Source organism: Delphinapterus leucas, chromosome 14 (genome assembly GCF_059928025.1).
Source record: "Delphinapterus leucas isolate spDelLeu-1000000601 "Yukka" chromosome 14, BTC_Dleu_Yukka2, whole genome shotgun sequence".
Taxonomy (NCBI): Eukaryota; Metazoa; Chordata; class Mammalia; order Artiodactyla; family Monodontidae; genus Delphinapterus; species Delphinapterus leucas.
Genome location: NC_143142.1, coordinates 65,001,763 through 65,015,720, shown reverse-complemented (window position 1 = coordinate 65,015,720; position 13,958 = coordinate 65,001,763). Strand labels below are relative to the sequence as shown.

The 13,958-nt window shown below is 45.2% G+C and overlaps 1 protein-coding gene across 5 annotated transcripts in view; it reads right to left on the bottom strand.

Annotated features, from left to right (window-relative positions):
* CTIF (cap binding complex dependent translation initiation factor) overlaps positions 1–13,958 on the bottom strand; it is a 307,707-nt gene that overhangs the window by 34,096 nt on the left and 259,653 nt on the right. For all 5 annotated transcript variants that reach the window (XM_089895159.1, XM_022584518.2, XM_022584521.2 and 2 more), the window contains one exon: positions 7,055–7,210. In XM_089895159.1, coding sequence (XP_089751285.1) covers positions 7,055–7,210 — 156 coding nt within the window. The remainder of the gene's footprint in view (positions 1–7,054; positions 7,211–13,958) is intronic.

Genomic DNA, 13,958 nt, shown 5'->3' with positions numbered 1-13,958 from the left:
GGAAGTTACCTCTGAGGAATGTTCTGCTTGACTCTCTCAGCCCTGTGAAAGAGTGGAGGATCTCCACCCACACCCACTTCATCTCAGCCTTTTCCGAGGTCAGATTTCCCCCTGGAGCCAAAACAATGTGAGCAATTGAATGCACGCTCACGCAAAATGTTAAGAAAGTGGCTCTCTCATTGTTGCACGGAGCAATTTCATTTCCGGAGAAGCCCGACGCGCCGCCCTCTGTGTCCTCTGCAGCCAGCGGGCCTGCCAGCCTCCTCCAGGAGCCCCGCCAGCTGCGTCCCTGGGGGGACTGTGGCTCAGAGACACCCCTCAGGGGAAGGGCGGGGAGGGGCAGATGGGGTTTCTGGTGCCTCGGGGAAGGAGAGCAAGGGAGCCAACCAGAGGGAGAGGTTGGTGGGGGTCACAGAGGGGTGCAGAGGGAGGAGAGATTCCTGACAGAGGCACCCCCTCCCTTCCTCCCTTCCTCCACTCTGACCTCTGGCTATGGCTGCCGGACTCAGAAGAGGGCAGGAGGATGGGAATGCAGAGAGGAAAGGTGGGATGTTTGGGGGAGGGAGGAAGGATGAGAGGGAGTGGATAGAAACGCCCACGGTGCATGGGGGAAAGTCGGCTCAGAGGAAACAAGTGTGGGGGGTTAAAATTCACCCCAGTATCCCCTGCAGAGGAATTTTCAACAAAGCTCTTGAAGTAAGGGGCCCAGAGAGAACCATTCACTGATAGCCTGGAGGAGTCTAGGAACATCACCACTGGGTTACAGAGGTGGCAGAGAGCCTTGTAGGGTCAGGAAAAAGGGGGTGAGGGATGGCACTGGATGAGCCAGACCCCAAACCTGCCAGGTCAGTTCCAGGTGAGACGGGAGATGATAAAACCCTTAGCTCAGGCCACAGACACTGATTACAGCCCTCCTGTGTGTGGAACCCTTGCAGTCACAGTTTGGCTGAGGACCTTAGCAGGATGAAGGGGTTCTTAGAATGCTATTAAAAACAGCTAGAGGGACGTCTTAGCATTTGTTTGTGTCTTTAATTTCTTGCACCAGTATTTTGTAGTTTTCAACGTACAAGTCTTTCACTTGCTTAGTTAAGTTTATGCCTAAGTATTTCATTCTTTCTGATGCTGTTGTAAATGAGATCATTTTCCTAATTTCCTTTTTTGGATAGTTTGTTATTAGCATATAGAAATGCAATTGATTCTTTTGTATGTTGATCTTTATCCTGCAAATTTACTGAATTCATTTTTTAGTCCTGACAGTTTTTTGTGTGTGGAGTCTTTAGTGTTTTCTATATACAAGATCGTCTCATCTGCAAACAAACAATTTCACTTCTTCCTTCTTGATTTGGACATCTTTTTATTTCTTTTTCTTGCCTAATTACTCTGGCTGCGACTTCCAGTACTATGTTGAATAAGAGTGATGAGACTGGGCATTCTTTGTCTTGTTCCTGATCTTGGATTAGAAGACTAATATATTTAAAATGTCAATACTACCCAAAGTGACCTACAGATTCAGTGCAATATCTAATCAAAATTCCAGTGTTATTTTTCACAGAAATAGAAAAAAAAAATCTAAAACTCATACAGAACCATGAAAGACTCCAAATAGCCAAAGCAATCTTGAAACAATTTGAAAAAGAACAAATCAGGAGGCATTATACAGCCTGATTTGAAAATATATTACAGGGACTTTCCTAGTGGCACAGCGGTTAAGAATCTCCCTGCCAATGCAGGGGACACAGGTTCAATTCCTGGTCGGGGAAGATCCCACATGCCGCAGAGCAACTAAGCCCGTGTGCCACAACTACTGAGCCTGCGCTCTAGAGCCCGTGAGCCACAATTACTGAAGCCCACGTGCCTAGAGCCTGTGCTCTGCAACAAGAGAAGCCACCACACCATGACGAAGAGTAGCCCCCGCTCGTCGCAACTAGAGAAAGCCTGCATGGAGCAATGAAGACCCAATGCAGCCAAAAATCAATAAATTTATATAAAAAAAGAAAATATATTACAAAGCTACAGTAATTAAAACAAACATAGAGACTAATGGTACAGAGTTGAGAGCCCAGAAGTAAATCCATGCATGTACGGTCAACTGAGAGGGAGTGGATAGAAACAAAGGTGCCAGGAAAGCACAATGGGGAAAGCATGGTCTCGTCAACAAATGCTGTTGGGAAAACTGGATATTCACATGCCAAAGAATGAAACTGGATTCTTAGCTTACACCTTACACAAAAATAAACTAAAAAGTGGATTAAAGACTTATAAACATAACTCCTGAAACTATAACTCCTTGAAGAAAACATAAGGGAAAAGTCTCATGACATTGGTCTTGGCAGTGATTTCATGGATATGACACCAAAAGCACAAAAGCAAAAACAGACAAGTGGGACTACCTCAAACTACAAGGCTTCTTACAGCAAAGTTAACAAGAGAGTGAAAAGGCATCCTACAGAATGGGAGAAGATATTTGTAAACCATACATCTGATAAGGAGTTAATTTTCAAAAAAATTTAAGGAACTCTTACAGCCCCAAAGCAAAAGAAACTAGTAACCAGATTTTTTAAAATGGGCTAAGGATTTGAATAGACATTTTTCCAAAGAAGACATACAAATGGCCAACAGGCATATGAAAAGATGCTCAAGGTCACTAATCATCAAGGAAATGCAAATCAAAACCACCCCACACCTGTTAGGAAGGCTATTTTATATACATACATACATATATATATATATATACATATGTAACTACAAAAGATTAAAACGTGTTGAGAAATTAGAACTCTTGTACATTGTTGATGGGAATACAAAATGGTACAGCTTCAATGGAAAACAGTAGGAATGTTCCTCAAAAAATTAAAAATAGAACTTCTACAGTATATCATCCAGCAATCCCACTCCTGGGTATTTCTCTAAAAGTACTGAAATCAAGATGTGGAAGAGATATTAGCACTTCCATGTTCATTGCAACACTATTCACAGCAGCCAAGATGTGGAAATAATCTAAATGTCCACCGAGAGATGAATAGATTTTAAAATGTGATCTATACACAATGGAATACTACTCAGCCTTAAAAAAAGAAGGAAATTCGCAAATGGGACAACATGGTTGAATCTGGAAGACATTGTGCCAAGGGAAATAAGCAGTCACAGAAGGACAAATGCTGCATGTTTCCATTTATATGAGGGATCTAAAATAGTCAAATTCATAGAAACAAAGAATAGGATAGGAGTTGCCCGAGGCTGCGGGGAGGAGGAAGTGGGGGGTTGCTAATCACCAGGTATAAAATTTCAGTTATGCCAGATGAATAAATTCTAGAGATCTGCTGTACTATACTGTGCCTACAGATAACGATACTGTACTGTATACTTAAAAAGCTGTTATGAGAGTAGATCTCATGTTAAGTGTTCTGACCACAATAAACATTTGAAAACATTAAAAAAAATTCAAAAGAGCTCATGAGGCAAACATGAGCTGTAAACAGTAGGGCAAGGAGACTCACGCGGCTTCTGGTCACCCGTACTACTCCTCACTCACTTGGAAAACCATCTTGGCAGAAACCATTTGCTCTTAAACAATGAAAGAGCTTGTTGAAGATTATCCTTCTCCATCCCTCGAAGAGGGATCCCTGATTGGCACATGCTATTTATGGCAAAAACAGGATCAATCCCACAAAGATCTATTTGGCTTCCAACACAGAGTAGGCGCTGGGTATGGACGAGAATAGAATAAGAGCAGCTCCCGCTCTGCTTGTAAGGCAGTGAAGCAGGGTGTTTAGGAGCAGGGACTCGGGCAGTCACGTCTGGATTCCGATGCTGACTCTGCAGCCCCGCTAACTGTGTGGCTGTGAGCAAGCTGTCTGATCTCTCTGTTCTCTGGAAAATGGGGATGATAATCTTCAGGGTGTTGCCCGAGTTAAAAGACAAGAGAATGCATTAAGTGCTTTGGACAATGCCTTCCACTGTACTGTTATCTATACTAAAAAATCCTCTAAGGTGATGTAAAAAGGATTGGAGCTATAAGGATGGAGTGCACTGCCTCGCTCAGGAGGGAGCTCCTGGTACACTCGGCTGGGGGTGGGGACAGGGGAGGTTCCAGAAGAGGTGGCTTGAGCTGGGCCTGGAAGGAGGTGTTTTAGGGCCAGGAAGAGAGAGACTCCAAGGATGGAGTCCAGGATTTCAAGCTTGAGTGACTGAGAGAGGGTTAATTCAACTAGGTGAGAGTGTGGAAGGAAATGCCCAGGGGTCTCGCTCTAGGGCAGGGCATCTCTCAGAGAGCTGGCTGTCCTCCAGCCTGAAGGGGCTCAGGGGCTAAGCACACGCTCAATCTGGGTAAGCCCCTCATCCACTGAAGGTGGCCTCCATGAGCACGAAGACCCCGAGACTGAGGAATTTGTATCTTTCGCTTAGGTTTGTTCCAAACGAGACTCTTCGCACCAAGATGGCCCGTGGGTTTGTGTGTGACTCGGGGGCATCAAGGAAAGGGGAGCAGGGGAAGCCTTAGGGGGTGGTGCCGAAGCAGAGGGTGGAGTGGGTGTCCCATGACACTGAGAAAGGGCAGTTGGGGAGTCCTGGGGCTGCTGTCTGGCCACAGTGGGGCAGGAAGGCTGGGTCTGGGCCACGTGAGGACAGGGGGTGAGCAGGAGGGTTTGGGGCACCGCTGGCACATCCTGTTGGAAGGCTCGAGGCTTGACTTGGGACGTGTCTAGTGGGCAGCCAGAGATGCTGGCCCGGGGATGGTTCAGGAAGCTGGGATGACCTCAGGGCAGGGTGGGCCCTGTACATTTGGGGTCAGCCATCTGCATGGCCCCGGGGGAAGAGCCTAAACTTGTCCAGCACAGAGAAAGGCAGCGGCAGTGATTTTGGCTTCTAGAAACGTCCTAGAGCTGGCTCAACCTGCTTTGGGACGTGGGTCAGGCCTGGGTGCGCGTGTGTGTCGTAAGGTGCAGGAGGCAGCAGCTGACTCTAAGAATCCAGGGGTCCCCCCGCGTGGCCTCAGGCAGATAGCTTGGAACGCGGGGCGGTGGTTTCCTCTTTTACAAAATGGTGAAAACCACTGGTCATTTATTTACCCTTCAAGTTTACCGTGGGCCTGGCAGGCTCTGTGTGAGCTTAATGCAACAAACAAGTGTGCGTCAGGGGAGGCTTCTTATTTCTGGTCTGTGCAGACCTCCTGGCACTTGCCGGATCTCACACCAGAAGGTTCGCACTACCTCAGGTGTTGTCAGAAGTGTCCCAGCAGCCAGGGCCAGGGCTCGGCTGTAGCCCTGCTTCCTGCTCGGGGGAGCAGGTGACAGCAACACCAGGAGGTGCCCAGATCACGCAGAGGGGACATGTTGGGGCAATCCAGGTCACCGCCCTAGAACAATGCTGCTCCCTGCCTTCAGGTGGGTGGTCAGGGGTGCAGGGCAGCTCAGGCAAGGATGAGAGGACTCCAAGAGGGCTACCTTCAAAGCATCCCAATGGGATGCAAAAAGCATAGCCATGGCCCATCTTGGTACTTCTTTCTGAGCTGAGGACACTTTGAGAGTGAACTCAAGTTGGAAGAGGTCATTGTCTGAATCTGAGAAACAAGTCTGAATTCAAGTACATTTATCAAGAAACATCTCTGGCTACGTGAAATGGTAGAGGCTGACAGGGCCACCAAGCACCCAGGAGAGGCCTGTGTGCTTTGCTTTCATGCAGATCCACACAGTCTGGAATGAATGTGTTATTTTCCTATAAATGGATGCTTCAGAAACATTTACAGATGCCCCCTCCTTTCCCTTAAACTGCTCTATCATCTTTCTTTCAGAAACACAAAAGTGTCTCTTGACCGCATACCTCCCCTCTAGCTGACAAGTTGTCTTTCCCTGCGGCCTTTCACAGAAGCACTTCTCCAAAAAGGTGTCCACGCTCACGCCCCCACCTCCACCGACTCCCCAACGAGGCAAACGTAGCTTCTGTTCTCACTCCACTGACACCGTGGGGCCCTTCCTTGTCGCCAAACCCAGGCCTCTTCTCTGTCCTGGTCCCACTGATTCCCCAGAGGCTGTTCCTCTTGGGATCAGCTGCTGAGGGTGGGAGGGGACCAATACCTGTGAGGTGTGGGCTGGCCCCACTGGACAAGGGCTGTGATGACTGTGCCCTCCTGGCTTGTTTCCAGCCTCCCGGCCACTCCTTGTCCAGTTCCCCTCCTCCATCTCACCCCCCCCCGCCCCCCACCCCTGGGTGACCCCATCCAGTCCCCAGCACCAGGTACAGGTCGACACTTCACACAACGCTGAAGCCTGTGTCCCCAGGGATGGCCAACAGGCCACCCAAACTCTTGGTTTTCATCCACACTCTACTTGTTTCTCTTCCAGCTTCCCTGTCCCAGGAAATGGTGCCAGCAGGGTGGTAGATGAGGACCCTACGTCACTTCCTCCCTTCTCTGTATCTCATGTCAGCAAGTCCTGTTGGTTCTAACTCAAAGATATAACTGGAATGCAACTGGTCCTCCCCCTCCTCACTCTCATGACTGGGTTTGGGGCCACCAGCCTCTCACTGGACACACCAATAGCTTCCACATTTGCCCTTCAATTCTACCCCTTGAGAGCTGCCAAGGGTGACCCTCCAAAGTGGGTTATGATACCTGGTAGGGCAATCACCCCACTGACTTCTTGCTTCTTAAAAGTTTCTTTATTATCCTTATTTATTTCTTTATCAGAGGAAATTTAGAAGCAAATATTTTTTAAAATGAATAATTCAATGGTAAACCAATCCAGTCCCAAAGATCTATTCACTCAATATTTTCTGTAGATCTCCCTTCTGTAGGCAGTGTTCTAGAGTATGAATGACTGCAGTCTGAGTTCATAATACTTTCCTTTGGGGGATTATTTCCTTTTACGTAAACTCAATAAATAAAAACCTGGGTAGAGTAAACAAAAGCACCGGGGAGTTCCGTTTCTCTTAACCAAATGATTGATCACTTTAAGTGGTACAAGCCTTGTAGCATTCCTGGCGCATCAGAGATGGAGATGCGCGTCGCTAGCAGACAGGGCAGCGCCCGCGCTCTCGGGCAGGGCCGGCAGAGGCTTACCTCCCTGAGACAGGTGTAGATGGGGCAGACGAGCACGCGGAAGGGCTCGCCCGTGCTGCTGCGCATGGCGCCGAAGACCTCACACAGGAAGGTGATGAAGCCCAGCCAGCGCTCCACGTCCTGCTGCTGCAGCTCCTCCCGCACTGTGAAGTCCTTCTGCGGAGGCACAAGAGACCACGTCAGCTGCACAGGAGCTGGGAGGGGCCCGGGCACCACCCCAGTCTGCTGCGGTGCCTACTGGCCAAGGGCTAGGCCTGGGCCACTGGTAAACCCCATGATTTCCGTGAGAAGGGCGATGGGTGACCTGTGGCTGGAGCATGAATGCTGAAGACTCACTTGTGGGCAGAAAGACCACCTTGACCTTTAGCCATAGCACCTCTGCTTCAGTGTCCCCACATTGGGGGGCGCTACAGACTTGCCTCACTGACCCAGATACTGAGGTGGAGGGAATGAGATAAAGGGGGTGATGACACCTTTCCCAGTCGTCACCTCCTCCATTCAACTCCCTGGGGCTAAACTATCTCCTTTGCTAACCTCCAAATCATGTCCCCACAGCAGTGAAGGGTAACCACACACCCAGCAATGGGCATCTGAGGCCCATCTTGGCCCCAGCACTGGGCTAGAGACACAGCTACAACCCCTGCCAGCAAGTGGTCCAGAGCATAGAAGGAAAACTAGAGGCATTCATTCACTCATTCATTCATCCTCCTTAAAAATACCATTGCCCCACTGTGTGCCAGGCACTGCTCTAGGAGGTAAGATAAGACATGTTCATTCATTTTAGTTCATTCAGTTATGAATGAACTAGAAGCCATTGGAGGGTTCCAGGTAAAGGAACTTTGGAGAACTCAGAGGTAGGAGTTATTCCTTTCAACTGGAAATTGGCATCTTGGAAGAGCTAGGATTCTGACCTGAGAACCTGGGGGAATTTCAGGTGGAGCAATGACCACAGGTGAGGCACCAGGAAGGTAACATGGAAGTTTGGGAACCAGGGAGGTCTTAGCCAACCTGTCCCCATTGTAGGTGGGTAGAGAGGAAAATGGGGGCAGGGCTGGGAAAGGAGGTTGGGGCTAGAGTGTGGATAATTGAAACCAGCCAAGGAGTCAGGTTCCATGTGATGGTTGGTAGGGAAGGTTTTGGGGGGTCATCGAAATGCCTTGGTCATACCTGTGCTCTTTTTTTTTTGTTTGTTTGTTTTGTGGTACGTGGGCCTCTCACTGTTGTGGCCTCTCCCGTTGGGAGCACAGGCTCCAGACGCGCAGGCTCAGTGGCCATGGCTCACGGGCCCAGCTGCTCCGTGGCATGTGGGATCTTCCCGGACCGGGGCACGAACCTGCGTCCCCGGCATCGGCAGGCGGACTCTCAACCACTGTGCCACCAGGGAAGCCCACCTGTGCTCTTTTGAAGGTTAATATGGCATAGGTGTGGAGACCAGAAAGGAGGCCACTGCAAAGGTCCAGACAGAATGAAATAAAAACCTGAACTCTCTGGCGACTGAAAGGTTAGAATCTGTGGTAGATTAGGTTATGTTCAGAAGTTTCTTCCACCTTTCCCCTGGTCTTTAGGTTTGACCTTGTGACTGGCTTTGGCCAGTTCTGATCTTGGTCCTTAAGAGGCCTTAGGTATTTACGCTTGCTGCCCTGTGCTGCTTCCATCGTTGTGAGAAGGGGTGGCCACCGTGGGGTGGCCCAGTGGTCCCAGGAGGAGGATGAATTACTTTTCCTGCTGCCCCAGACCCTGCAGGGGGTGCTGCACTGCGGGCCTTGAAGTCATGAAACTTTGGGTAGTTCTATCCTCATTAACTTCTGTTTATCCCACTATATCTTTATGTGGTCAGAGCAGGGGCAGGCATTCCCATTCCCATTTTAGAATGGGGGAACTGAGGTACAAGAGCTGAAAAGGCTTGACCAAGGTCACCAGTACAAGAACTTGAATGAGAACCTAAGCCCTTCCATTACTCTCTGCTCTGAGCTAAACGTTCTCAGCCCTGGTTGCTCACTGGAGTCACCTGGAGGAACTCTGAAGCTACTGATGCTTGGACTCCACCCAGAGAGGTTTGTGTCCTTGGCCAGGGTGAGGCCAAGACACTGGTATATTTTGAAAGCTCCCCAGGTGACTCCAATGTGCAACCATGGTTGAGAACAACTCTAGACCTTTATAAGTGCCGGCACGGGTGTTAAAATGGTGCCTCTGGGGCTTCCCTGGGGGCGTAGTGGTTGAGGGTCTGCCTGCCGATGCAGGGCACACGGGTTTGTGCCCCGGTCCGGGAGGATCCCACATGCCGCGGAGCGGCTGGGCCCGTGAGCCATGGCTGCTGAGCCTGCGCGTCCGGAGCCTGTGCTCCGCAACGGGAGAGGCCACACCAGTGAAAGGCCCGCGTACCGCAAAAGAAAAAAAAAAAAAAAAAAAAAAAATGGTGCCCCTGTATCAGTGCCTGAGACGCCCTTTCTCTGTCTCCCATAAAAATACCCATGAGAGTGGACATAAGCCCCACAACACCGAGAAGGAAGACTACAGTTCACTGCAGACGCCTTACCATTGACTAAAATGCTGTCGTTGAGAAGTTCTGGGTGTCCAAAGACTCTTGGCCCCTACCCGTAAGACAAGGGTGAGATGGGGAGGGAGCTCAAGCTTAAGCCCTCCCTCTGTCTGCTGCTGCCTCGTAGGCAATGAGCCTGTAACTGTTAACAAGCCCCCGTGCCTGTGCACTACGGCAGCTCCCATCAGTACTGCTCTTATTCTAGTCATTGCAGATTCAGGACAGAAGGAGGTGAGGTGGTCCCCTGAGTCCTCAGAGGCACAGTGTTCTCAGGCAAAGCCCTCTGGGAAGGAAAAGTCTCAGGGCAATGCAAACCAGGGACTGGAGTTTTTTTAAAAAAATGATTACATCTGATCAAAGAACTACAGCTTGACTCAGTTTCCTCCTGATAATCAGTGGCATTGAGAGAGGATTCTGTTTTGGGCTAGTAGAACTCACTAGAACACCGAAGGCCTGCTAAATATGGGAATATTGAACTTGGGATGTGCACATGAAGCCACCAGCTTCAGGTCTGAGGGGAGACTCTACTATTACCTCAGTAGACACTGAGCAACTCTAAGGATGATCTGCACAGCTAACACCAAAACCAAACCCAGCCTTTCTCATTCAAGGGTCAGGGAGGAGCAAAGAACTATGGCATCTGTGGAAAAATCCTGCACCGCAGAATAGGGGAGCATTATCTTGAAGATCTAATGGAAATGCATAATTCTGAAAATGTCAACTACAATAAAGCAAAGATAAATAAAAAACCCAACTACAAACATGTGGGATTGTATGTCTGTTAAGAAGAACAACATAGATTCTGTGACATGTGATTAGTTAAAAAAACCCTAGGTTGAGATGAAGTGTGAGACTGGAAATGGGGATAGGAGAGAACCAAAGGAAGTCAGAAATCCACAGCAAAATGAAATGTGAATTGGAGGCAATAAAGGATAGAATGGATACTGCAGAAAAAGCGATACATGAGACAGACTTGGAAAATGACTAGCTGAAGACAAAGCCATAGATTAAAAAAAGAAAGAAGAAAAAGGATAGAGAAGACAGAGAGTGGACATGAATTACAGAGGTTTTCAAAAGGACATCAGAATACACAGAACAAAGGGACCCGAGAGAGAAACTTAAAGTTGAAAACAAACAAAACAAAACAACAAAAAAAAGAGCTGACTCTTCAGGCAAAAAGGGTTCACAGTGTTCCAGAGCCCCACTATTTATACTTAGCAGGAGAATTTTCTTTTTTTTTATTTCAAGGAAAAGGAAAAATTCTGAAAACAGCTTTGAAGGAAAAAAACCCCCTAGGTTTCTTACAAAGGAACAAAAATATGGCTGGCCTTATACTTCTATAATTGATGTTAAAATTCAGAGACACTGAGGCAACATCATATGTTTGAGGTGAAAAGAACACACCTAGCTATGAGTGAAAGCAAGACAAAGACATTTTACACAAGCAGATTTTTAAAAAATTCCACCCACATGCTTATCTTTAAAAGAATTACATGGTGCAGCTGCTATGGAAAATGGTATAGCGATTCCTCAAAAAATTAAAAATTAAATTATCAATATGACCCAACAGTTCCACTTCTGGGGATATATACAAAAGAACTGAAAGCAGGATCTTGAAGGGATATTTGCACACCCATGTTCAAAGGAGCACCGTTCATAATAGCCAAAGGTGAAATCTACTCAAGTGTCCACTGACAGAGGAATGGATGAACAAAATGTAGTATATGCATGCAATGGAATATTGTTAAATCTTAGAATATTCTGATACATGCTGCAACGTGGGTGAACCCTAAGGACATTATGCTAGGTGAAATAAACCAGTTGCAAAAAGGACATCAGGATACACAGAACAAAGGGACTGAGAGAATCATCATCGTACTGTATGATTCCACTTATATAGGTATCCAGTGTAGTCAGATTCATAGAAACAGAAAGTAGAATGATGGTCGCCAGAGGCTGAGGAGACAGGGCAATGAGTAGTTGTTTAATGGATTAGAATTTTGGTTTTATAAGATGAAAAAGTTTTGGAGATTGATTACATAACAATGTGACTATACTTAACATGCCTAAACTGTACACTTAGAAAATGGTTGAGATGAGAACTTTATGCTTTTTTAAAACACAATTAAAAATAACTTAAAAACCAAAAACTTTCTTGAATACATGCTCCAGCCAAAAAAAATTTACTACTCAACTCTGAGAAAATCATGGTGTAGAAGGACCAGAAGTGAAAACTTGAAAGCAGGTAGATTGATGAAGTTAAATCAAAATAAGTAATTATAATTTTGGTTATAAGACTGAGTCAAAATCCAGAAATAATCCTCGAGAGAGAAGATATTTAATAAATAAATGTAATCTGAATAAGAATTTCATAGTAGTGGTAACCTAATAATCCAAGATTAAATTACTTAAGACTGATGAATGCTGGTGGGAGAAGGAGAGAAGACTTGTAAGCAAACAAAATTTCATAATTTAGACCATAAAGATTCGCAGGTTATTGCTTCTTTCTTAAGTTTGATAAATAGAGAAATAGACATTAAAGTGTGCTTTTAAAAATATTAAAACACTAGCAGCCATTAATAGATATAAAAGAGATATGGGAACATATGTATATGTATAACTGATTCACTTTGTTATAAAGCAGAAACTAACACACCATTGTAAAGCAACTATACCCCAATAAAGATGTTAAAAAAAAAAAAGTAAAACACAAGTAAAATCAAAGTAGTTTTCAAGATAACATTAAGTAAAATAAAAATTATTTATATAGATTAAAATACAATCCATAATAGATAAAAATATACTGTATAGCACAGACTCAAACTACATAAAACAAAAACTATTAAGAAAAAGATAGAAAAATAGTACTGGAAAATGAAATCACTAGTATTCTTTTGCTGGTTAAATGAACAAAAAATGTATTACTTAGATGACTTAAATAGTGTAATGAATAAGACAAAATTGAAAACAAACCTCATTATAAGCTGTGATTCTACTACATATGTCAGAATACAGAAACTGTACAGGTTACAGACTTGGACTAAGAATTAAGAACAATTTTAAAAATAGCCAATTACTTGTTTAAAAGGCATTCTCCTAAAGAAAGATGAAATGAAGATGTAATCAAATATACAATAATAGATTATTTAGGAAATAGAGCTGTAAAAACTTGTGTGATGTGGTCAAAGCTATAATGAAAGGTAAATTTATAGTCTTAACTATTTTGGCTATTTAAAAAGGAAGCAAAGGGACTTCCCTGGTGGAACAGTGGTTAAGAATCTGCCTGCCAATGCAGGGGACAGGGGTTTGAGCCCTGGTCTGGGAAGATCCCACATGCCATGGAGCAACTAAGCCCGTGCACCACAACTACTGAGCCTGTGCTCTAGAGCCTGTGAGCCACAACTACTGAGCCCACGCACCACAACTACTGAAGCCTGTGTGCCTAGAGCCCATGTTCCCCAACAAGAGATGACACTGCAAGGAGAAGCCCGTGCACCGCAACAAACAGTAGCCCCTGCTCGCCGCAACTAGAGAAAGCCCGCACAGCAACGAAGACACAATGCAGCCATAAATAAATAAGTTTATTAAAAAAATAAAAAGGAAGCAAATATAACTTCTAAACTGACTACTGAGTGCTTGAAACGTGCCTCTAAAAAACTGAGATGTGCTGTCTGTGTAAAATAGACACTAGTTTTTAAAGACATAATATGGAAAAAAGAATGTAAAATGTCTAATATTTTAGAAATACTGATTATATGTTGAGATTCTGAATATATTGGGTATAGTGCAATACAATATTAAATTTAAAAGTACATATGTGGGTCATGTTATACTTCTATTGAACAGTGTTAATCTGTATATTCAACTTAAAAAACTTAGAAAACCACCAATAACTAAGGAAATATACGAAAGGACAAAATACAGAAATTAATTAGAAAATAAAGAAAGGAAATTATATGTAAAAACAAGAAAGCAGAAATAGAAATAAAATTAGAAGCATGATGCTCAACATTGCTAATTACTAGAGAAATGCAAATTAAAACTACAATGAGGTATCACCTCACACCAATCAGAATGGCCATCATCAAAAAGTCTACAAATAATACATGCTGGAGAGGGTGTGGAGAAAAAGGAACCCTCCTACACTGCTGGTGGGAATGTAAATTGGCACATCCACTGTGGAGAACAGTATGGAGGTTCCTTAAAAAACTAAAAATAGAGCTACCATATGATCCAGCAATCCCACTCCTTGGCATATATTTGGAGAAAACTAGATATATGCACCCGAATGTTCATTGCAGCACTATTTACAATAGCCAAGATATGGAAGCAACCTAAATGTCCATCGACAGATGAATGGATAAA